We start from the raw sequence: 26,759 nt of genomic DNA, 5'->3' as shown, positions 1-26,759 counted from the left end.
AGGAGCAAAGAAATAGATAGAGTAAAAATAATAGCATTTATTCATCATTGTCCATCCATTGTTTCATTATGAAATTTCTGTTGCATGCCTATCATAGGCAGAAGTGAAAATATTTTTTGGCAAGAAAGTTTTATGGAGTCTTGAATGTCAAAAGATAAACCACCAATCACACCAGGAAGCATATGGAAAATGGAAGTAGACATTCCTGCCCCAGTCTCCTCCGTGTGGAGGTGATGGTGGGTGGAGAACTAGGCAGCAGAGGAAGATTTCACATAAAATCTGGGCCCTCAGCAGAAGCACAATTGCCCAAGAGAAGAGGAAGGAGGAAGCCTAGCAGACGTAATAGTTTCATCACACTGTAGTAAAAACAGAGCAGAAATAAATGTTCAGTTCTTATCTTCAGAAAGACACACTTTGAACCACACCCAACCTATCCCTGTCAGAAGATTCTGCTTCACTTGCTTCCTCATACTCTCTTTTCATAAGATCTTATCTACAGCTGCCCCAAATCTAGAAAGCTGGTGGATACTATCAGGTCTTTAATTTAAGGACAGACACATGCTCAGGCTTGCCAAGAATATTTTCCACTGAAGCCTGACTATAGTTTTTGATACATAGTTGGATTATTCAGCAATCCATTTAGCAATGCTTGTCAAAGACTAAGCCTGCTTTGTATCAGCCTCCAGAGAGTGCCCCCACCATGCTTTCTTTTTTTGACAGCTAAATAGTCATAGCCACCTATCAGCTTCATCCTTTTAGTACTCCACAAAGCAAAGGAACCTCCTGGGTGAGTCAGATGAATAACATCTAAGGTATTGTTGATGCTTAAGTTTATGGTTATTGGCAGGGCACAGTGTGTCATTACAGCAACATTGTTTAATAGTACTGTGTATGTGCTTTGATGGCATCAAAATAATTCTTTTAGTTTCTATATCTCAGAGTTTTCTTGTATAACAAGAGTGGGTTTGTTTGGGGCCTTGTCCTCAGGCTTTAGGAGTTTGTTTTTGGTGGTTTTTTTCTTTTCTTTTCATTTAACAAATTCAATTTTAGCTTGCTCATCTGGGAAAAAACACCCTAATTGTTCCTCACTACTTCTCAGAGGTATCATGGGGATTAACACCGTGCAAGTGTAAGTGCTTTAATAAGCATCATTATTAAAAAAATCCCTCGCAGATGTTAGCCTGTGGCTTACTGAAACAGTAGAATTCCATAAGGCCTACAGAACACAAATCACAATCCCCAAAATCCTAAGGGTTTAGAACCTACACACTGTTGCTTTGCAGAGCAAGACAGGGAGAATCAGAGAAGATATTACCCAAGGCTAACATGGGTCCAGAGCCTACACAGAGTGAAGTCCTCCCTTTCACTGGCTAGCTTCTGTGATTCTAGATCAAAGAGTTCATTCCTTACAGGGTACCCAGGGCTGACTGACTTTTCCTCTGTTCAAGAATCATTAAGTCCACCAAATATCTCTCCCCAAGGAATTCACCTTTCAAGTCAAACACAAGAGGTCCTAGTCTTGGAAGACACTGGATTCCTTTTGGTTTCATCATAAAAATGCATAAAACAAATCATGGTCATCTAAAGATTTATTTTCATGTTCTGCTTCATTTTAAAATAGAGAGAACTTCTCTTCAGGACTAGTGATATTCTTTTTCAACTAATACTAATATTTTCCATGGATGGTGGTACGTATTTGTAATCCCAGCACTCAACTGACTGAGGCAGGATGACTGTGAATTCAAGGGCAGCCTGGGGGTACATAGTGAGACCCTATCCCTAGAAAAAATAAATCCCAAATTAACCCTGTAATATGTGCATTTAACCTTGTTGATGCAATAAAAACAATATTCTTTTGAAAGTTCCTGCTAATTTAGCTTACCTGGACTGGAGTTTGTTAGGATGGCATTGGAGCCACCCTCATCATATATCATTTCTGTATAAAAACTTAGAAATTCAAAAATTCAAAGTCTGGGAAGGAAAAACACTCCTTTTTTTTAACATTGAATTCTATTAACTTTTATTTTTAATTTTTATTGTTTTATTATTCATATGTGCATACAATGCTTGGGTCATTACTCCAACCTCCCCCTACCCCACCCCCTTCCTCTCCCTCCCACCCCCTTAATATGGAGCAGAAGCTATTTTGCCCTTATTTCTAATTTTGTTGTAGAGAGAGTATAAGCAATAATAGGAAGGAACAAGGGTTTTTGCTGGTTGAGATAAGGATAGCTATACAGGGAGTTGACTCACATTAATTTCCTGTGCGTGTGTGTTACCTTCTAGGTTAATTCTTTTTGATCTCACCTTTTCTCTAGTTCCTGGTCCCCTTTTCCTATTGGCCTCAGTTGCTTTTAAGGTATCTGCTTTAGTTTCTCTGCGTTAAGGGCAACTAATGCTAGCTAATTTTTAGGTGTCTTACCTATCCTCACCCCTTCCTTGTGTGCTCTCGCTTTTATCATGTGCTCAAAGTCCAGTCCCCTTGTTGTGTTTGCCCTTGATCTAATGTCCGCATATGAGGGAGAACACATGATTTTTGGTCTTTTTGGCCAGGCTAACCTCACTCAGAATGATGTTCTCCAATTCCATCCATTTACCAGCGAATGATAACATTTCATTCTTCTTCATGGCTGCATAAAATTCCATTGTGTATAGATACCACATTTTCTTAATCCATTCGTCAGTGATGGGGCATCTTGGCTGTTTCCATAACTTGGCTATTGTGAATGGTGCTGCAATAAACATGGGTGTGCAGGTGCCTCTGGAGTAACCTGTGTCACAGTCTTTTGGGTATACCCCCAAGAGTGGTATTGCTGGATCAAATGGGAGATCAATGTTTAGCTTTTTAAGTAAACTCCAAAGGAAAAACACTCCTTAAACCATAATACTTTTTTATTGTTGTGAAGGGTGGAGGTACATTGTGACATTACAAGAGTACCTGCAATATATAAAATTCATCATACTTGGATTTACCCCCTCTACCATTCTCCTTTATCCCCCACCCCCCACAAACCATAATACTTACTTTCATCAACTGTTTATCCACCCAGAGGTGAACAGTCTTGGTAAAGTATGGAAAAAAGAAAGTGGTTCTTCTAATCACTTAGATTCCTTCAATGTTTTAGACACTCCAGCTTAAAGCAAAAGTGAAAAATAAGCTATCAATAAACATGAAGGTTTATGATCCCTGAAATTTTCCAAAGCTGCTTTTTGTTTCCTTGGCTGCCATCTAGTGGTTAATGATGTAGCATCTCTAAAACATACTCAGAGACAATTAGAAGAGATCTGTCTGTCTTCGAAACAAAAACAAAAATCACCATTGATTAAAGAAATATTATTGCAAACAGGAGGTAACTATTCTTTCTAGTAATTATTTACATCCAAAGGTTGCATTCCCTTTCTTGTCTTCCTGTCTATGTTCTTTCTCCATGAAAAGAAAATTGATTCAATCAATCCAACATTGATGTAGCCCTAATACTGTGCATTTGGACTGGGACTGGAAAGAAGAATAGAAGGTTCTTGCCTTCCATGGAGGAGAGTCATGAAAGCCAATAATAAGTTACATACTGAGTGATTAAAAAGAAGAATAGATGATGTATGAGAGCAGACATGGAAAGCCCTTAGCTATGCTCTGTGTCATGAACCAGGAGAGTTTCAGCTGAGGCTTGAATGATAAATGAGAGCAGAAAAGCATACAGGAGAACGAGAAGGCTGTGTGTGCAGCAGAACATGGGGAAACATGCAGAGGTTACTTCGGAAAGGGCATTTCTGTATTAGGTAACTATTATTATCACAAGCAATCTAACAGTCTCAGTAGCATACACAGTCAGCACTTCTTTCTCACTTGAGACTACAGGTAGGCTGGGATAACTGTGCCCTACCTGTCTCTCATCATCTCCTGGGACTATCCTTGGAACACTGGGCTGTCCTTGGCATGTTCTTTTCATATCACCAGCAGAAGCACAAGAGAAAGAGTTGAAATATGTAAGGTCTCTTCCAGTCTAGGATTAGAACTAGCCAAAAAAAAAAACTGTCTCTTTTTTGTATTCTAGTAGCCAAAACAAGTCCTGTCAAGGGACTGGGAAATGTCTTTCACCTCTTTAGTGGGGAGGACTGCAAAGGATTCAAATGGCAGGGGAGGTCAGGAAATGGGAACAATATGCCATCTACCACAAGTTCCATCTTGAAAATTTTGGGTTTGAGGTACCCATAGATTTGTCTTAAAAGTGTCTGAAGTGATTTGCAAGTTATTCTGTTATCAAAATAGAGGTTTAGCTTTGAGTTTAGGATGCAAGAGTCCAAAGAACCTAAACGTGAAGACTTCTGGCTTCATCTTATACCAACTGACTCAGAATCTCTGAAGAGAAATATCAGAAACTTGCTTCTTAACTAGCTCTCCAAATGATGGTTCTTAGTCTCACTGAAGGTTGAGACCTACTGAGTTAAATGAAAAAACAGAGGGCAGTACAAGGGGTGAATATTGAAAGGAACATAGGTAAAAAGAGGAAATAGCTCCCACAAAGGTTGCTAGAATAGTTAGAAGAGGGAAAGAGAAATCAGAGAACAGTTTCTAGACACCAGAAGTGAGAGGCTTAAAGCATAAGTATAGGTTGAATAGTGTCAAATGTCACTCACATTTTGAGTAGAACAGGATTTTTTAAAAACCTATAATCATAAGTCTCATAAATTTGAAAATTAGGAAATATTTTATGAGTAGAAGACAATGTTGACTCCAGAGATATCATTGGACCTGTTTTGCAGATAAAAAGAAAAGCAAAGCAGCATGAAACAAAATGAAAACTATGCCATCTCTTCAATTTCTTCTTTCACAGGTCCTATAATTATCATGGCAAAATTGACTAATTCCATATCTAAACTGACAGTTCCTCTAAAATGTAGTCTCTGAATAATAATCAAAGAAAGAAAAATGATATTTTTGTCTGTTGGGTCACATATCATACCAGATATTATTACATATTTCATTGTTTCCTTCATTACTTCATTAAGTATATTATAAGTTTTCTTAAACTGATCAAAAGATGCCAAATAGTGTATTATCATTAATTCTTGGATTTCCAAAACTGTTTCTAGAACACAACATCCCTAATTTTATGTCACACCCTTTTCCTGAATGCCAGGACCCTAAAACCACTGTAGTGGATGGATTCTGGGGACAGCTTGGGAGGCACTGGGCTAACCAGGCACCTTTCCGTGAAGAAGTTCTGATACTATGCTATCAAATTCTGATTTATCCTATCCTACTGCAATTCATATGAAGGCACTTCTATTAGAATGATGTTTGCTCAAATGTACTTAATCTATTCAAACACACACATACAGACCACATCATGCCACATCACACAAATGCATGCACAAATCTATTTCTAGAAGTACCTAGCTTTGGGGGAACCAACCACAGAGCAAAGTCAGGGAATTCTCCAATGAGACTAAGAACCTCAGCTAATCTGAGCCTAGACTAGTGAAAACAAACCAAGGAATATCTGCTTCTTAAGAACTTTGTCTACAATGATAAAAACCAGTATTGATGGTTGGTTTTAGATTTATCATTACTAAGTTATTCCTTTTGTGAACATTTTAAGTTGTATTTCTAATGCCTGCTGAACATTATATAACAGTCAAGCAGTTCAGTAACATCTCCATATTTTTAAATTAAGATTGGATTCTAGACCTAAAGGCCTTTGATTTTTAGATTGTCAAAGAAAGGAAAGCCAAGGAAGTACAAAGAAATGTACTAAAAATGCACATAAACCTCTGCAATTTTTCTCTCTTCTCTAGGTTTAAAAGTTAAAAACACACACAGATACACACCCCACACAGCTGGGTTAGTAGGACAAGTCCATCCAAATGGTCTATCAATCTAACCCCCATCATCTATACCTACTTGCAAATAAATGAAATGTCACTATTATTGACATTAAAAATTACCAAGGATGTTCTGCCAGATATTCATCCTTCATTCTTTTATACCATGATGTGGTTTGAGAAGATGGAGGTACAATGGTTCTCATATAACGCAGTAAAGGGTAGTAGTTATAAATATGGATCATACCACAGACTTTAGGGGTTCAAATCCTGACTCTGCTACTTATGATCATAGAACTGGGGCAGTTTACTACACCCCTCTGGCACCTCAGTTTTCTGAACCACAAAATGAGCATACCTACTAGTACCTTCTCCAGAGAATTCTTGTGAGAATAAAATAGCCTACAACAATGAATAGGCTTAGAATGGTGTCTGATGCAAAAATAGGGCTCAATAACTGTGAGCAATTAATAATGCATCCAAAGCTCTCCAAATATTTTACAGAGGCATACCAACTGTCCCAGTGCCTTAAAGCTTTGAAACGTCTGAAATGGAGGGGATGTCAAAAATCAAGCCCCAAATATGATGCTTCCCAAAGAAAGAAAATGAGGGAGAAAAAGAAAGACCTTCTCATGACTTAATGCCTTTTTTCATATTATTTAAAGACATGCAAAGCTTAGAGAAGCACCTGAGAGATGCTATCATCTATGGCCAACCAAGAACTCGAAGAGCTTGGAAAAAGATTCTCATCCTGGTGGAGGGTATCTACAGGTATGTAAATAACTGGAGGCATTTTAACATTCCACAACAAGCTTCCTAATGGGGGAAAACTGACCTTTCTCTGTCTAAATCCATTATCATTGTAAAATGGGAATTGTATCCAAGTATTTCTTCTATTGGGTGCTCTAGTGCATAAGCCCAGGAAACATTGATTTGACAGTACTCACTCTCAAATCAATTCTCAAATAACCCTGATGTTAGAAGAAACAAGGGAAATATTTCCTTTGAGATAACAACAGAAAAGTGAAAAATATTAACAGGAAGGAGCGGATGGCTGTTTGACTTCCTAGCCAGGAATGTGGTTGCAATGAAAACTTGAGAACAGAAGTAGCACTACTTTTAGCCAGCCATTTTGACCAGACCCAGGAGAGAAGATCGTTTGTTACCATGAATAACAAGTAACAGGAGAAATGTACTCCCATCCCTGCTAGGAAAAAAAAAAGGAAATGAATTCTCCCAAATTTAAAATAAGAAGACTGATATCATTTTTTTATTTTAGTTCTAGAATTTCCTACCCAGTGACTTGTGTTCCGGATGTGGGGTTGGAAAGATGGTGTTTCAAATTTCTAGTAGCCAGCTTTCTGCATCACCTATTATTATCTTATAAAGTCAGCTCCTGTTTAGGAAGTCTTTGGGTTCACCTTAGACTACTGGTCCTCAACTGATGTGATTTTTACCTGATTCCCAAGCCAGGAACATTTGATAATTTTCAGTTGCCCAAACTATGGTAGGGTACTACTAGCATCTAGTGGGGAGAGACTAGGGATAGTACTAAACATCCTACAATACAAACACAGCCCACCACAACAAAGAATTATCTACTTCAAAATGGTGATAGTGCTTAGATTGAGAAATCTTGATCTAGAATAATTGTCTACTACCTGTCCCAAAACTTCCCACTATTAGGAAGTAATCTCATGTCAATACTATGTTGTCATAACCTCAAGCATAGATCTTTCTCCCTGTGTTGTTTGTGCCAACCACCAGCCTGAGAGGGAAGAAACAGCCTTTATCTAAACAACTGTCATTCAGACTTGGACTAGTAGGAGGGCAGATTAGCTAAGGAAGAGCAGACTGGGACTGAGCAGAGTAAGCAGAAACCAATTGCAAATAAACAGAATCTGGCTCCACTAAAGGAAAATTACGTTTTAAGCACTTTGATCATGACTGAAATTAAGAGGACCACCAGCATTTTACTGTCAAATATTCCCATCAGTTACACAAAGAAATTACTCTGTCAGTAGAACTTGCTAATAAGGGCTATGCCAGGCCTATGTCCTATGTCCTTCCATGACGTCAGAAGGAACAGGGACCCAGGTGTGGACTTCCAGCTCCAAGCCAGCGTGGCACCAAACCACAATTTAAATTGCCCTAACAATGGTGACTGCTCAGTTACTTATTGCTGTGTGACAAACGGCCCCAAAATATAATGGTTTACACAGGAATGGTTTGTTATCCATGCTAGCCACTGTGCATCATCTGGACCAATGGAGTACATGGTGTTGATTGGAGGTCCTTCATGGAACCACATTCAGCTGAGAGTTTGGCTGGGGCTACAGCATCCAAAATGATCTTAGTGCTCTTAGTGACTCTCAGTGCTAGCTGTTAACTGGCATGTCTTATTCTCTTTCGTGTGGCTTTTTCTATACACATTCACATGTGCAATCTTGAGTAAGCCTTCTAATAGCCCTGAAGTTATTGTAAAGATGAAGAAACTAAGACTCAGAGGCCCAAACTTGCTCTGGGACAGATTAGTGAGATGAAACAGAGCTAGGATTAAAACCAGGTGACCCAGATGGGACAAAGGCTTAAGGTAGATAGAAAAGTCAGCCCATCTGTCCACATCCAATGAAGTAAACATGGACAACACAAGTTACTCAATTGACCTTTTCAATCATTCTACCTGGGCCTCAGTTTCTACAGTTCAGTTGTCTAGCCAGAGCTTCCTTACAGTATGGCAGCTGGTTTCCAAGTGAGCAAAGGCAGAAGCCACCATTGTTTTAAGGAATCAGCCCAGAACCAAAGCTGGTTCAGCTTTACTTCTGCCATACTCTATTGGCCAAAGCATACCACTAGGCCAGTTTGGATTCCAAAGAAGGTGAAATGCACTTTAATTTTTGATGTGACAATCAGTTTATTTATACAGGGATGGGAAGACTTGCAGGCAAGTCTTTGATGACAACTTACCAGAGCATCTCAATCAACCTGGCATGTATACAGAGCAAAGTTTGCACTTTCCATGGACTTGCCACCACAATGCAGTTCCTTTTATCCCATCCATAAAACACAGAAATCTTGTCTCTAAATGACCTAAAAGGCCTTGTTGATAGGGAGGAATCAGGATACATTTTGACAGCTTCAGTACCACATACATAAAACAAAACTAACTTAAGATGAGTTCTAGAGCCCTAAATCTTAGTGGGAAAGCCTTTATATGGATGTTCTAATTTGGAGCCATCACCAAAATAAGAAGTTATTTCCCATAGACTTTTCCAAAGGGCCCTGGTTAGGAGTGCTAAATCAATAGTTCACAAGTGTATTTCCAATCCAGAGAGGCACTACATTGTGGACAAATATCTGGTTAGTATCTATCTAAAGCCTCATTTTAACCTTAACTTCTATATTTTTTACTCTTGATTGTCGTCTACCACCATGGCAAAGCACCCCTACCACAGAAGGCTCACATATAATTTTTTTTCATATCTACAAAAAAGAACAGTCAGACAAATCAAGGTTTCAGACAAGTGCCAAGATAGAAAAGTCTAGGTACCAGGACTAGCTTAGAAAACTCCACAAAATTAATAATAATACATAACATCACAATCCATAGATGGTGATTTCAAGGTAAGCCTGTGATCTGGGTTTAAATCTATACCATCCATAGGGCTCTTTTGCAAGTATTAAATGAGGTCATATAAGCTAGTATTTTGCAGAGGTCTAGTCCACAGAATGTCCACAACAAAGGGTGACTGTCTTCATTGTCACCTTTATTTTCAGTTAAGGAAGTTTCAACTTAAAAAAACAATAAGCAAAACTATTTGCTCCTCATCCATCTAGAGGGAGGATGTCAGATGGAGGAATCTGCTGATCCATGTATCTACTCTTTGATACACATTTCACACGTGAAATCTTGAGTAAGCCTTCTAATAGCCCTGAAGTTATTGTGAAGATGAAGAAATTATGGTTCAGAGTTCCAGATAACTTGTTCTAGGACAGTTAAATGAGATGAAGCAGAGCTAGGATTAAAAACAGGTGAGACAGAGGCTCAATGTAGATAGAAAAGTCAGCCCATCTGTCCACATCCAATGAAGTAAACATGGACAATGCTAATTACTCAACTGACCTTTACAATTTTTCTACCTGGGCCTCAGTTTCTTTATGTGTTCAATACGGGATTAAAACTTGAAGTCTAAAATTTCACAGATCCATGATGTGGGGTCTAAAATTACAATAATTTTATTTTAGTGTTCTAATCTGTATTTTTAGTATTGTGCTAAAGTCTGTTTTTGTAGATTTATGTCTTGGAAAAGTCTAGATATCTTATCAACTCACAATGGTTGAGAAATCCCAAAATTATTGAAAAATATACTCATGGAGGAAGGTTTCCCAAATAACCTCAGATATAAACTAGCAAAGTTTGAGGCCACACTTTCAAAATAAAAGGAATTAAAAAGTAATATGCAACTTTTCCCAAAACTACACATATAAACATGTGGTGAAGTATCAGAATGCTATGTAGTTTAAGAATAGACTAAGATTAAGCCATTTCCTCTCCCAAATGGTGTAAATTTAAGAATTGAAAACTTCAATGGTTATGGTTTAACTACATAAAGAATAAGAAAATAGTAATTATTTTTTATCTAAACTCGCTCTCTTCTCTCTCTCTCTCTCACCCTTCCCTTCTTGACTTGGGTTTTATTTTGGGTCCACCAAGGAGATTTTCTCACCATGAAAGTTGGAACACCAGTGGTTTAATTTGCAATCCTGCCAGTGGATTGTATGGTTAATATGTGGAAGAAAAGTCTTGTCGCTTAGTTAATATAACAGAAAAAATATAAAAATTTATTCATTGACCTGCTAATTTAAGAGTAATTCAAATCCATGCACAATGCTTGAAATTATTTGGTGGAATTATCTTTACCTACAGTTGTATTTTAGTTCTTTTTCTCCTACTAAAGCTATTGGAAAAATTAGGAAGAAAGAAAAAAATGCTGTTCTTTTTTCTTTATTGCTTTTGATAGTTTTTTTATAGAAATTCATGGGAGTAACAGGTAGACTTTTTATGCATGTATTCAGACTTAATATCTCACTACAGGAAAAGGTTAAATTCAAGTTTGATAAAAATTTAGTGTGGGCAAATATGACTCTATAAAAGCTGAGTTCTCCCTAGGAGTCTTTGTGTGCCCTGCATTAACTCCAAAAATCAGCTGTATTGTAGAGTCATTAATCTTAGAGAAAGAAATACAAACCAGGTGGGCAGGCTCCTCACATCAGCTAGACCAGTTCCATGGAAGGATGGTTAATTAGCTGCTGAGACTGTCTATAAACACTTTTCAACATTAACTTTACCTCCTGTCAAATTAACTTCCAAAACAAAGAATGGCTATTTGTGGCATGTTGGATTAGCATATTTGTGTTACCAATTTATAACATTTTAAAGATGATAAGAAAATTCTATAATTCTGAATGTCTGAAGCCATTTGTTATGTTTGACACCCACAATGGCACTCACAGCTACCCAGAGTATTGTCAAGGGCTCCCAGTTTCTCAAGTCAGGCCTCACTGCAACCATTTCCTGCCAGGCTGCTCTCAAGAACAATTCACTAAGTGAATTATGGGCCAGGCACTTTACATCATGATTTCAAGTCATGCTGATTAAAGACCCTATGAAGAAACTGAGGCAGAAGATCTCATTAAGTTACCCAAGTTCTCAGTAAGTGGAGGGGCCACAATCTAGACTTAGGCAGGCAGGCAGCTATACTACCTCCTCCTTAATGGAGACAACTTTAACAAGCAAACAACTTAAGAAAAGGTTGAAATTGACTCACAGACTATGGAAGATGACTCTATTTGGTCTTTAGTCCATTAAAATCAGAAATTGGCCATCTACAATGACCTTTTGAAACACAGAAATGCTGTTCCCAATGTGCATCAAACTTAACCCCCTTCGTTCTGCATAACGGTACAACCTGCTTGACTGTTTTAACTGAATCAACCTAACACCAAAGCTTATTCTTAAATGCATTAAATGCAATCTAATAAAGTAATTATGAAGGAGGGAGAAGTATAACTCTCTGCTTGATTCAATTGATTAGTTCTTGACTAAATTGAAAGGTTGTTTGAATTGTTTGACAAGTTTCTTTATGTAGTGAACATGTGAACCTGTGTGTTTTCACAGAACTCACTTGCCAGTACAGTCAGAACTGTGTGCATGTAGACACACCCTACAAAGTGTTCTGAGAACTGATTAGAGTCAAATGTTCTTTCAAATCCACCGAGTTCCAGAAGTGTCTATAAATATTCATTTTAATTTTACTTATTTATTGACTTTATATTTTTCCCTTTGCTAGAGGACTTGAAGTGTTTTAACAATTTAAAATACCACAAAAAGTAAAACACTTAAATGTTTGTTTTGGCAGTAAATATACTAAAATTGTAATAATACAGAGGTTAGATTAGCATGGTCCCTATGCAAAGATAGCATGCAAATTTTTGAAGCATTTCATTGTTTTGTCAAAACCCACAGGATGTACTACACAAAGAGTGAACCCTAATGTAAACTTTGGACTTTAATTAATTAATAATAATTTATCAATATTAGCTCATTAATTGTAACTAATACACCACACTAGTGCATGATGTTAATGATTAGGAAAACTGTGTGTGTGCACATGTGTGCTTGTGTATATAGTGTATATATAAGAACTCTCTGTAACTTATGTTCAATTTTTCTGTAAACCTATAACTGCTATAAAAATTAATGCTAATTAATTAGAAAATAAAAAAGAAATCCAAATCTTGAAATAATAATAACATAACAGGTCTAAACAAAACAGCTCATTTATAGTGGTGGTCTTCAAAATGTTGTCCTCAGCCACTAGTGTTAAGCATCTCCTGGGAGTTCATGCATATTCCCAGCCAACTACTGAATCAGAAACTCTGGGGTGGGGGCCTAGCAGCCTATGTATTAAATTCTCAGGGGATTCTGTGTTTGTTCAACTTTGGTTCCATTCCTCTAAAGAAGCAGAAAGAAGGGACACAACCAAGAATTTCATATAAGGCCTTGGCTTGCAGTGAGTACTGAACAGAGGTCTTAGGACTTTCTATCATGCTTTATTTAATACTATGATGTTTTAAGTTCTTTTATGTGTTTTTAATTCCCCCTTTAATCTTTGGCAATTTAAGTACTGAATTTAGGTCAGGCAGACCTCTCTAAACAAGCAGTAGCAGGTGGACAAAAGTTTATCATAATAGAGTAATCTAATTAAGCTAGCAGAATACCTAGAATCTGAAATGATCATTGTAGTTACAATAATCAGCTCTGTAAATAAACTGGATCAATAATAGAATGAGTTAATTGTTGACTTGAGAATTAACTATAACCCAAAGCACTCAAATGCACCAAATGGAAATTATTTTATGCAATAAGTATAGACATGCTGAGCAACCTTACAAAACTGGGACAGTTACCTTAGCCAAATAAAATGTACCTTCAGAGAGGAATGACAGATCCTTGTCATCCCTGGCTGGCATAGGGGCAGACTGTCTAGGATGTATTAAAAGGGAGACTCACAAGCTGGGTGCCAGTGGCTCAAACCTGTAATCCTAGCTACTCAGGAAGCAGAGATCAGGAGGATCACGGGTTCGAAGCCAACCCGGGCAAATAGTTTTTGAGACCCTATCTAAAAAAGGGGGGTGGGGGCTGGTGATGTGGCTCAAGGTGTAGGCCCTGAGTTCAAACCCCAGTAGTGCCAAAAAAAGGGGGGGGGACTAGGGGGAGATTCACAGAGCTTCCCAAGAGGGTATTCATTAATTATGAGCATTTTTCCTTCTGCCCTAGCATGGAAGGTTCCATTGTGAACCTTCCCCAAGTCGTAGCTCTGAAGAAGAAATACAAGGCTTACCTTTACATGGATGAAGCTCACAGTATTGGGGCTGTAGGCCCAACTGGCCGAGGTATCAGAGAACTCTTTGGACTGAATCCTGATGATATTGATGTGTACATGGGCACCTTCAGCAAAAGCTTTGGTGCTGCGGGAGGTTACATAGCTGGAAAAAAGGTAAGAAAGAGATTCCTTGTATCTATTTAAAACCTGAGCACCCTGTGAAAACAGTAAGCAGGACTTCTCTAAATTCTGTGAAAGCTTAAATTCAGCTTATCTCACCTTACCTAATCACTGTAGCTCAGGGATCACAGCAAGGCAAGGCCCAGAATGTCACCAGCTCCACCTTCCAGTAGTAAAGAACATTAGATGAATAATCACATTATAATAAAACCACATTGCTAGCAAGGTGCAGAGTGCACAGATTAGAAAACACAAAGAGGAATGATAATGCTACAGGATAGTATCTGGGATGTCTTGGAAAATAATTTTGTAGGCAAATGCTGGGAGGTTCTATTTCACAGTGAGGGCATAATGCATACCACGCTTAAGAAGTGATAAAGGATAATGTGAAAACTATCGGCAGCTTGTTTTTCTTGGCATGAAAATTAAAGTAGGTAACAGCAACAATAGGGAAAAGGTCAGGCTGAACCTATGGGTTTTAGAAGTTTTTATCAAAACAGTAGCAGGATCAAGAATGGACTTTTAAGATATTTTCTCCACAGACAGTTCTTTTCCACAATGTTGGATAAGCCCTATAGTTTATCTTATCAAATCTTGTCATCTCTAATATCTTATCTATATGCCTGAAAAATTCTAATCTGTTGGGGTTAAATTGTTAAGTAAGTGCTAACCTTGTCCTGGTAATACTTATATCACTCATGTTTTGTGGATATAAAACGAAATATTTGAAAGAAATTTTTAAAAAAGAGGGAAGTAAAGGAAAACTAGAAAATCAAATATTCAAATCTGGATTTGAGGAATAAGGGGGTCAGTTGCCTGACTCTTTATACACACCTATCCACATCTTAACAGTTATTGCAAACAAGCCTACACCTATCCCAGAGAAACTGTGTGACAGTGGTCTTAGCTCCAAGTAGCATGGCACATAGGCCCCAAACTAGAACATGCAGGTGGTGTCAACAGCTTATCCCCCCAAAATTCCCAACTCCTTACCCAATGCAACCAACAGGAAAGGTCAGCCTACTGGTAAACCAGCTAGACAAATGTAAGAGTATAGCATAAAGCAATCCTGTCATTGAAAGCCTGTGATTTAAAACAACAGATTGCATTTTGGCCACTTGCCATGAGACTCACAGATGTTTAAAACGTTCAGTTTTAACATCTTTACCCTTCACTAAGCACTGCTTTCTTTGGAGCTCAAAGCATTATTTTTCATCCTCCTTCCACTGGTCTGTGGGAATTAGCTGGATAATGCTAAAAAATATAGGGAATGCCCAGTCTCCTACAAACGTCAGCTAAATCTAGTGAAAGGTTAAATAGTCCCTTCCTAACTGGCACAGCATCAGGATCAGAAGGTCTCAAATTTAGGAACTGCCTTATCCAGGTTACCTTGCTTTGTGAGGTTGTGGTTTTGTGATTACTTTAGCAGCAGTTCTGATCTACAAAATTTTTAACCAAGCATAACTGTTTCCTGAACTAAAGGCACCTGAATAAACTGAACTGAGCAGATCCTTGAAATGTTGTCAAATTTGGTAGATGTCACCTTTTTCTCCTTAGGGTTCTTCATTTGATACCCACTTTAAATAAAGCTAGCTGCAGTAAAGACCAGCTAAGATTCTCTCATACTCTCCATCCTGAAGTAAGATACAATGTTTTATAAGTAGAGGCTATCTTGCCTGCATAACTTCTATTCATTCAGGGTGACCAATTGTGACCAATTGCTTACTTTAATTAGGATGCAGAAAAAGTATGCACATATTTTTCCTTTCCTTGCCTTGAAAATATTCATCTGGGCATATTAGGATTCATTCCTCTTCTCCCCTTTCCCTCCTATTTTGTCCTCTCCATCCATGTTACAGAGCACATCTGAATTTACCACTAGATGGCAGCAGGAAATTTGAATGCTTGACAGAGGCTCATTAGCCCATACTGAGAAATGCTGTCCTAAAAGAACAAGATACAAAATCTTGATGACATATGGCACTGCTCAAGACTTAGAGAGTGAGCAGGAGATAGGTGGTCTCTTAAGAAGACACATGTATGATGATTTAAAACTCAGACATTCACCTACCTGGAATGGTTTTAGTAAAACAGTGATAAACCCAGATAAATTGGTTTCCTTCCAGCCTAATGAGCCCATTAAGTAATATAACATGTATCTGCAACTCTGTACCCTTAAGTTTTTTTACTTATGTTAACTTTAAATTACATGTAGTTTCAATTTAAATAGGATATTTTATTCCTCTGAACTTTGGATAATTTTGTGAAGAATTTTCATTTTGAGTCTGTTTTTAAACTATGCTTTTAACTCGAAAGGGTGGGGATTGAGCAAATAGTAAACATTTTTATTTGAAAAATATCTTTCTACCTGTCTATTTCAAATAATTAGAGCATAGTTTTCAAAGTTTCATAGTTTCACAATGTACATTTTTTTGATATTTTCTCATGAGGAAGAACTATAGAATATCTAGGATTCTAAATCAACAGGCATAAAAGCAACAAAATTTACCATAAAAAATGTTAAGGGCTCACTTCTAGACTTGACATTTTTTTGAAATGGTAAAGAAATTTGATTTTGCTATCTTCCTGCAGCTCTTAGTAAATCTTGGAGTTTAAAAATAATTGCTTGGGCCCAAAAATCTAAGGAAAGGTAAAAAAAAATCTGTCTCTGAAGTCTCGTTCTCTTTTTAAGTGAACTTGTTAATCTTGGTGTATAGTCTTGGAGGGACTATATTCCCAATAACAGCATCTCAGAGGATCTAGAAATCTTTGTGGAGTGGGTCAAGGTCAGAGCCATGTAAGAGAACAACATTTGGAAACAAACAAGAGAATATATTTTGAGGAGAAAAACTGGTTTAATGTGGTTTAAGACCACAGAGAGTAGAGAGGTTTTGTTTTGTCCTCAGCCTTCCCCTCACAAAGTGACCTACAAATTCATCTATGCTAATTGGAGCTTGCTGCTCAGCCGTGGCCTTGTTTTTCTCAAGAGCCTACAAGAAGTTTCTCTTTTGCTCACTTTGAGTTTAGAAGTACTATAGATGCACAGTAAACAGTCTGCTAGGAGGACATTGGCCTGTCAAGACCTTTCAGAAGAAATGTCAGATAATTACTTCTTTCCCCCTGTCAGAGCTCCATGCCATGAATGGCTTTTTTGAAGAAAACCTGAGCTGATGGATCTAGTTTATTTCCCTTTTTTTTTTTTAATTTTTATTTATCCAGTTGCTGGGAAGGTATGATCAACCCTGGAGACCCTCAGCTTTTCCAGGCATGGATCCTAAGTCTTCTTGGACACCTATGTTTCTGCCCACTTCCACAGCCTCCAGAGTCACTAGAGACTTACAAACAAATGAAGCAAAGGTTGCCCTCATGATTGATAGGTTGCAGGGCCGGAATTCTGGAGAAGGGAAGTAGGACAGGGAGGCCAAGTTTGGGGTGATCATTAGCCCCTGCAGCCTGTGAGCCAAGCAAAGGCAGGCCCCCTTACAGAAGCCAGCTCTGCCCTGGTGTCCTCAGCCCTGGCTATATTTAACAGCCCTTTGAAGTAAATAGGGGTCATGGAATGAGGACCAAGATGTTTATTCTAAGAGCTCCTGCCTGATTTCCTCCTGAAAACCCACCCTTGTCCTTGAACTCCAGGCCTGTGGGTAAAGAAAATAATCAGGGTTTTGAACTTACAAATGGACTTGGAAGCCTGATTCTGTGGAGACCTCTAACCCACCCTGAAGAAAGACACAACCCAGACTAGCTTGCAAAAGACCAAAGGCAACTCTTAATACATGGTTCATGGTGCTCAATTGGGGAACGAAGGAAGGGAATCAGTAAGCAAGACTCTAGGCTTTCCTTGACACTCTCCAGAAGTTACAGTGCCCCCCTTTCTGAACCACAGAAGAAAATTAGCCCCTACCCACAAACTCAGACTCTGGGACAAAGTAGACTTAGTCCAGAGGAAAAGTATTATGGAACAGAAAAAGGAATGATGTTCTTATAAGCTACTTACTCAAACTTAGAATGCTTATGACTAACTTTATGAAATTTCTTAATTGGTGAAAGGAAATTGGGGGTTGCAAACATGATGGATCAGAAGAAGCTTTGTTTTCTTTCCTTGTCTTGTAAGTGACACCTTCCAGTCTGAGAAAATCACTACACTTGTTCCCAAGAATGCAGCTTAGTATTCCTTCACATTCATTAAGGACTTGGCATCCTCCTCAGTCTCTGAAACCCTCTGCTTTCTACTGGACCATCACTGTGTGCTGGGCCCCTGCTAAGTCCCTACCCTTGTGGATTTTCATAGACATGCACAACTCCATCCCTTTTCTCAAGGAGACTTCAGTCCCTCTGAAGAAGCAAGAGTAATAGATACAAAATATTTGAGGACTGATAGGATTCCACCTATGGTTTACTGCAATATAGACTTAAGTGTATCAGGAATTCTTCCCCTTACCCACCCACCCACCCCCAAAAAAAGACCAATCCTATGGGTTAGGAAAGCACCACAGGGTAAGCAGAGGTGAAGCTGGTCTCTGTGCTCTCCCAGAACCCCTCTCGTTCTGGTTCGCAGAGGAGCTAAGTGTAGTGCAGGAACTGCAGAGCCAGATTCTTTGCATACAAATCCTTGTTATACCACCTTTTGTGAATAATTTTCTGAACTTTTCTGTGACTTATTCGTCCCATCTACAAAATGAGGATTAAAAATAATATTCACAACATAGTTATGTTGCACGTAAATGAGCTAACACATGTAAAGTTCTTAAAACAGAGCGTCAAGCAGACCATGACTACCAGCTATGATGTTAGCTTCTAGTTTCATTGTTCTCTTCAGAGTTATTTTATCTACTATGGCCAGATCACCCCCTTGAAAAACTTCTTTCCTGATACAGGTACCCATGAGCCTCCATCATTTGATGCCTATAACCCATCCACTCTTCCCTACTTGGCTCCCCCCAGCACCTAGAGGTGAGGTGCTTGTTTTCAACAGAAAAAAGACAATCCTTGCTGCTGCTCACTAGGAGTACTGTACACAAAGTTATGAAGGACAGCCTGGTTGTGGCCACTTGGAAAATGACTATTCTTCTCTCTTTTGAGGGGCCCAGTCCTCCAGTGTGAACTTCCTGAATGCTGTGTAACTGATGCCTCAAGTCAGGCAATCTTCATCCATATGCTGTTTAAGAATGGGGGAGAACTAACCCTGCCATTTTCATGTGATTCACCAAAAAAATTAAAATGAAATTCATTTTAATTATATACATGTATGATGGATGCAAGGTACTACTAGCCTTTGGCCTCTTTCTGTCCTCCCTTCCCTCTTGGACTCATACACACATACCTAGGACATAACCTGAAACAAGTCTTTGATACATACTTGCTGGAAGGAAATATGGGAGGGAAAAAGAAGGAAAATAGAGAGGGAAGAAAAAAATGGAAGGAGGGAAGGAAATACTTAGAAATAAAGATGGAAAATTAAAATGGAGAATTTGAAATGAAAAAAGTGGGGGAACAAGAGTAAAAAGAATGGGAAAGAGGAAGCTAGAAGGAAAGGAAGCAACAACAACAAAAGGAATAAACCATTTGAAGTGCAGGAGAAGGAAGAAAGGAAATGAGAGAAAAAGGAAAAGTAGAAGAGGATATTTAAAGCAAAAGACATAGTAGCAAAAGCCAAGATAAAATGGAGCCGAATTCCCCAAACGGGCCAGGTAGAGTAATTAATTATATTATTGGTTTAACCCTCACTAACCACTAGAAAAGCAGACCACCTGCTTTACTTAGGAAGATGAACTTTGAGTGTTTAAAATGCTTGCAAAACATGTCCACATACACCAAATAATGATGGACAAGTGAGGATCAGGACACAGTCCCAGACTCAGAGGTGAGAATAGATGTGACCAATGAATTAGGATTTGGAAGATATGGACCTACCCAAAAGCAAAGGATCTCAGTTCCCCAGGGTTTCTCCCAATTCACCTTCATAAGCAATGATCAGAGAAGAAGACAGGTGGGATTCTAAGTTATGACATTATCCTAAAGAGAAGGTGGCTTTTCCTTTAAAGACCTCACTACTAATGCATAGAGTTATCAGCCCATTAGGTTTTTTTACAATACATCCTGAAAGTCCCAGCTCATGAGCAGTGCAGCCAGGCTGAGCACTGCAGATAACACTTCTGAGGCCCTCCCCACTTTGCATTACATTGTTGGAACTTCTTAGGGCTCTCAGCAAACTTAACTAAGACCTTATGTTTGACCTCAGAGCCAGGTTTATGGGTTAAAGATTATTCCTACTACTGAAGATCAGCACTGTATAGTGTGTGAGTACTCCAATGACTGTTCAACAAAACTTCCAGTAGTTATCAATACATTGCCTAAGGCACAACCAGAGTTCACCTAGTCCTAGCCTATACTCTGGCTTGACTTTCCACCAACCAGCCTAACCTGGTTAAACCAGTAGCCTCAATCTATCCTTTTCTGTCCTCCAAACATGTTATATCAGTTTTTTCTGTGTAACAAACCATCCTAAAACATAGTGAATAAAAACACTACCATTTTTTTTAGCTCACAATTCTGTATAGAAACAATTTGGGCTGGGCTCAGCTGGGCAGTTCTCTTGGTCTCATCTGGATTTGTTCTTGTGTGACAGTCAGCTGAGCACTGGTTGGCCTGGGGTGGCCTTAGCTGAGATGCCATTTTTCTGCTTCACATGGTTCTCATCTGTAGCTGGAAAGCACTCTAAAAGAACAAGAACACTCAAGGCCTCATGAGGTCCAGGCTCAGAACTAGCACACCATCACTTCTGCTGCATTCTGTTGCTCAGAGCAAGGCACTAGGCCATCCCAGATTCATCTACCTCTTTATAGAATGGCCTGAAAGGCAAATTGCAATGATGCACAAATTCAAGAAGTAAAAGAATTAAAGTCACTTTATTGTAATAAAATGCACATGTTTTCTGCTTTCTTGCCTCTGTGCCTTTGTTTAACTTCTCCCTTGTACCATCCCCTTCTTCCAAGTTATTTTTTTTGTCTATTTTTATTCTTCAATACTTTATCGATCCTCTCTCCTCACTGGAATGTTCCCCATCTACTGCATCTAGCAACACCCTCTCTTTCCCCTGCATCTTGCCGCCCTGTTACATGCACTCATTTACGTAAACTGTTATTTTTCATACCATTATTTTTCTATGGGTACAATCATATGTAATATTCTCAGGGGAAAGAACCACATCCTGTATTCTTTAGACACTCCTGAAAGTCAAGTAAGTGCTTGACTCAACAGATATTTCAGAAATCATTTTTCCTCATACACATAGTTTTGGCTTGCAGACCTAGACTCCAAACTTGCAGCACTCCACCCTTTTGTACTGCTTCTAGATTTTTAAAGGAGAGGCTAAGAAAAAAAAAATGAGCAATGCCCATTGAAAGTCAAACTACATTCATCTTTTGAGCTGTTACAGTGTATGGGAATGGGACTAGATGTTATCCTCATCACCAATACTGAGATTTGCTTGCTTTCTTTTTTGGGTTTCCTTCTTTATTTAAGGAACTTGTGGATTATTTACGGATTCACTCACATAGTGCTACTTATGCTACATCCATGAGTGCCCCAATAGCACAGCAAATCATCAGATCACTGAAACTCATCATGGGACAGGATGGAACCACAGAAGGTAAGAGGGTCTACAGAAAGCACAGCTTACATGAGCTCTCCCCTAGACCTCTATCTGTCAATCTCCTGCCTTCTCAATTACACACCTTCATCTTAAGAAGCCCAATTTGTAAATCAAGCCAGGTGATACAGTGATAAATGTACTAGAGAGGCTGTCAACACACACACTTGCACACACACACATTCTTGGTAAAGCAAAGAAAACCTTCTAAATCACATATGATCATCAAATTTGGCCCATTTTGTGTGATCAATTATGTTAAAATGAAGTAAATTCGTGTGTGTGTGTGTGTGTGTGTGTGTGTGTGTGTATGTGTATTTGCCTGAGTTACCTTGGGGCTATCTCTGTATTTCCCTGAGGCCAAAGTAGTCAATTTAATATTCAAATTTTTTATTATTTTACATTCTTATAGCCAGTTGGGCAACGAAAATCTAATACTAGCCATTTGAGGACATGTGGAGAAATCACAAATAATTTCCAGCTGTTTCTTTGCATTTGGGTCAAAAATCTGTTCTTTAATCAACCCAAATGAACTTAATCTTCTTTTTTTATTTTAAGTTTGAATTTCTTCACTGAGATTCAATATCATTATATTCATTATATTCATCTTTTTCTTTAATTTTTTTGTGGAGGGGATCAGTACTGAGGTTTGAACTCAGGACCTCATGCTTGCTAGGCAGACACTCTTGCCACTTGAGCTACTCCACCAGCTCTTTTCTTGTGATGGGATTTTTCAAGAGAGGGTCTCACAAACTATTTGTCTGGGGCTGGCTTCAAACCAAGTTCTCCCATGTCTGCCTCCTGAGTAGCTAGGATTACAGGTGTAAATCACCAGTGCCTGACTTTTTTCTTTAATTTCTTGAAAACATTAGACTTGTTTTAAAGTCTGTATGTAAATTCCAATGTCTGTGTTATCTAAGAATCTGTTGTATTAAAACTCTTCTGAATTTTGGATCACATTTTCTTGTTTCTTCATGTGTCCAGTGATTTTTTTTTTTCTTGTGCAATAGACTCTGTGGTTATTTAGGTGTAGGGGTTGAAGTTATATTATTGTCCTTTAAAGTATATTCAGTTTTGTAGGAGCAAGCAGTTAAATTAACATTGAATCCTCTTCATTCTGTTACACTTGAATTTTTATTTCTTTTTTTTCAATCTTCTTTTTGAAGAATTGTTTCATCAAAGAACTTCTTAATGGAAAATTAATTACTCAAGATTTAAGCAAAAATACAAGTGAATTATCTCATAATGACCAGAATTTCCCTTTACCCTTATTTTAAAGATGAGTAACTAGGAGAAAATAATCTTGAATTTAGCCTAGGTCTCCACAAGGTTTTTCACTAATTTCTTAAACCCTTAGAGCATATATTCTCAGAATCAGTTGGTTTATATCTTCACAACTTTGCAATCATTCCCTTCCCACTTCTGGATTTGTCTCCAGATTCATCACAAACAGAACTCACTATGTTTATCTGAATACAGAAGACCTGCAGAAAGATTTCATTTAAAGAGATGATATTTTGTCCTTCTATAGTCATCTATCATCAATTTTTCTTCATCTGAAGTGGGAAATATTTATATTGGTTCTTGGTTTTCGCCTTATAATTTAGGAATTACTTGGTTGTTGTTCTTAATCTCATAATTAAACTCTCTCACTCTACTGCTGCCATCTTAAGAGGGACAAAAAAAAAAAAAAAAAGAATGCTATGTGCCTGGTCTGATTTCTTGTACTTGAGATAGCACATGGAGGCAGAAAGATAGGGCAGTTTCTTTTCAAACAAATGAACAAAAGAGATACTAGAAAGCAAATTGGCAGAATCATAAATCAAGTTTTAGATGGTTCTGACTGGCTCATCTTTTGAAGAATTCAAAAGCACACAATGAACAATCATACTGGTCTCATTGATGACAATGCCTACTTAAATGAACAGGATAGGTGGGGACGGGGGGTGTTGCATTAGTTTATCCCTTCCTACAGGGATAGACTGATTCACAGGGTTATGATTTGCCCAACACTCAAAGGGGTGCACTGTGTCCTGCTAGAGCTGCCTTATAGGATCTGAGAAAGAGGAGCCTGGCTCCCAGCCTTCATCTTCAGCCTACTCCACTACAACTGTGATGGGAGCCTTTCAAGGCTTTGTTACGGGTTTAGTTTGGGGAGCGGTTGGCCAGATCTGTTCCTTGATGAATGTCTTCACTTTAATCTGCAATGCAAAGCCATACGCTTCAAAGAAAGGCAAGCTGCAGGAATAAGGTCAGTGTTCCTTTGATGCCAAGGTTCAAAGATGAAATAGCAGTCCCAGTGAAATGACAATGTTTATGCACAAACAGCCACCTTCACTCTGCAGCCAAGCTGCTGGTGGAGTTAATGCACACAGGCTGAGGGTCTGCAGGCCGGGTGTGCATTCCATATGCACCAAGGCCCATTTAATCTCCTGGTCTGTCACTTTGTGCAGTACAATGAGCCCAAAGTGGAGATTTGATTTCTCCAACCTAATGATGTTGGGTGGTCCCCCAGCCAAACCAATACCATAAGTCCCAAAGGGGGAAAAATGTGTCTTGAATTAATTTGCTGCTCCTCTGAGTGTCAAACTCAGTACTCAGCTTAATAAATATATCATGACTCAACTTCCATCTTGCCAGCCTACTCAATTTCAGATCACTGTTTATGCTCAATAACATTGTGGGATGTTTATCTCAGAGGACTGAGAGCCAGGAATCCAATCCACACCAGTTGTGGTACCTGAAGGACCACTTGGTGAGTGAAGTCACTTTTCGAGAAGTCCAAAAAGATTACAATTTAGTCATTTTCTTTATCTAGACATGTGCAAACAGCCACAGACCACAGCAGCAACTCCACTAAAGAAAGCATTGTCAACAGTTGTCTTATTTTGTTTAAAGCTCTGATGTACATTTTTCAATTAATCAGTCAACTCTGGGTAACCTTCCACTGCTCAGAAAAAAATAGAGGCTGAGTTGCATGAATGGTTACAGAGCATGCTCTGCACCCAGACCACATGGGGCTCAATACCTGGCCTGCTATTTACTCCATGACTGGTAAATTGCTTGCCATCTCTTAGCCTCAATTCCTCTATTGAAAGTTGAGGTTGCCCATGGTTCATACCTATAGTTCCAGCTATTGGGGATGTGGAGGTAGAAGGATCACAGTTCAAGGCCAGACCAGGTAAACAAATGTTAGTGAGACTCTAAGAACAAGCTGGGTGTGGTGAAACACACCTGTAATCCCACCTGCATGCTAAACAGAAGTAGGAGGATCATGGTCTGAGGCTGGCCCCAGGCCAAAAAAAAAGACAAGACCCCATATGAAAAATAACTAAAGCAAAAAGAGCTAAGGGCATGACTTAAGTGGCAGATCACTTCTCAGCAAGGACCTGAGTTCAAGACCCAGTACTGCAAAAAAAAAATGAGGTTATTAATCTGGAGAATTAAATGATGTGATATAGATAATGAACATAACATGATAGTTGATACATAGTAAGCACTCAAGAAAGATACCATTACTTTTAACATGTCTACTTTCTTCCCTTCCTTCTCCAAACTTTCCAATAACTTTGGGTCATCTTGAAATTGTTCCCTGTTCTCAGACCTGATGCCTATTCTATCAGCACACCCTGTAGCACTTCTTTTGATGTATTTCCAGAATCTGGTCACCTTTCACCTATCCTTCACTCCCTCCATCTCCTCTCATCTGGATTGCCCTCCTGAATATTCATCCCACTTTCTTTTTTGTTCTTTTATGGTTTGCTCTCCACACAGAAGCCAAAATCATCCATCTCTATTACTTATTTTAATTGTACAAACTTATGAGGTACATGCGTACCCAAATAATTGGGTACATGTATACAGTATGTGTAATGATAAAATTAGGGTAAATAATATTTCCATTTCCTTAAACTTTTTATTTATGTATTTGTTTGTTTTGGTAGTACTGTTCTACCACTTGAACCACACCAACAGCCCTCCTTAAACTTTTTTAAAGTTTTGGCTAACACGTAATAATTGTACATATTTATGGGGTACAGAGTGATATTTCAATACAGGTACACTATACATACTGATCAAAATCAGGGTAATTAACAAGTGATTAATATCTCTACCATTACTTTGTGTTGGGAGCCTCTGAGCTCCATTTTTCTAGTTATTTATAAAATATATAATATATATAATATATAATATATGCATGTGTATAGATATAGTTTTTTCATATATATATATATATATATACTTGCTATCTGTTCTCTCTCCATAGAATACAAAGTCCAAGAGAAGAAGCATTTAGTCTACTTCTTCATTATGCTGAAAATAGTGGTGCCTGGCAAGCATCATTCTTAACAAGTATTTATTGAGAGATACCATTCTCTCTTTTCTTCTTATCTCAACAAACAAAAAATTGATCTCCTTTATATCTCTGTTCTTGAATCCTTCTTTTCTAAAAGCACTAGCTCCTTTCCTTGGGCATGAACTTGTTGCTTTCCCTCATCCTAAAAGCCTTCCCTTACCCCTTCTTCCTCTTCAAACACCCACTGCCTCATCCCTTTCATTGCAGCAAACCTCAGAAGACTGACCTGTCATACCTGCTCATTGCTCAGCCCTCTACTTGTCCTCCACTTCTCTGCTCTGTGGACTCTGCTCCCTTTGTCCTTCCCCTTACCCATTCTCCCGCTCCTCCCTGTGCTAGATTGTACTAGACTTCTCTGCAACATGCTGTCTTTAAAAACAGTCTTCCCTTAACTGGAGATGCTCTTGCCCTCTGGTTTTTCTCTTTCTGCTTGCTCTTTTTCTCCTTTTCTGCAAGGCCTCTTCTGTCTGTATTTGGCAGAATCACAGCCTCTGTTCTCTTTCTATTGCCCTCTTTACAAGTGCCCTCCCATTTCCTTTTCTTCATATAAAAATGTACTTCTGCATCAGGCACTAATGGATCATGGATTTCTTATGAATAGATATCATCTTCCTCATGTCACTGGTCATCATCAATGTGCCTGACACATAATAGACTATCAATACATATATTCAAGTTGAATCAAAAGGAAATATAAGCCCAATTGTACCATGATGCAGATGTTGGTAAAATATCTATTGGAAGCCATCTTTTCATCAAAGGACTTGAGTAGCATCTCTGAGTACTTAGTATCAGTCATCTGAGTAGTTGAACTTGCTCGCCAAGGTCAGCATCTGCCTTGTAATTCTCATCTGTGTCCACA

The 26,759-nt window shown here is 38.5% G+C and overlaps 1 protein-coding gene and 1 non-coding gene across 5 annotated transcripts in view; both read left to right on the top strand.

Annotated features, from left to right (window-relative positions):
* Sptlc3 (serine palmitoyltransferase long chain base subunit 3) overlaps window positions 1–26,759 on the top strand; it is a 134,257-nt gene that overhangs the window by 81,016 nt on the left and 26,482 nt on the right. For all 4 annotated transcript variants that reach the window (XM_074074335.1, XM_074074337.1, XM_020166630.2 and 1 more), the window contains 3 exons: window positions 6,489–6,594; window positions 13,664–13,883; window positions 21,414–21,540. In XM_074074335.1, the coding sequence (XP_073930436.1) occupies window positions 6,489–6,594; window positions 13,664–13,883; window positions 21,414–21,540 (453 nt within the window). The remainder of the gene's footprint in view (window positions 1–6,488; window positions 6,595–13,663; window positions 13,884–21,413; window positions 21,541–26,759) is intronic.
* On the top strand, window positions 12,231–12,335 carry LOC141423639 (U6 spliceosomal RNA). The gene has a single exon (XR_012448478.1). It is a non-coding gene; the product is annotated as a U6 spliceosomal RNA (small nuclear RNA).

Source organism: Castor canadensis, chromosome 5 (genome assembly GCF_047511655.1).
Source record: "Castor canadensis chromosome 5, mCasCan1.hap1v2, whole genome shotgun sequence".
In the NCBI taxonomy this organism is placed as follows: Eukaryota; Metazoa; Chordata; class Mammalia; order Rodentia; family Castoridae; genus Castor; species Castor canadensis.
This window is presented reverse-complemented; position numbering and strand designations above follow the sequence as displayed.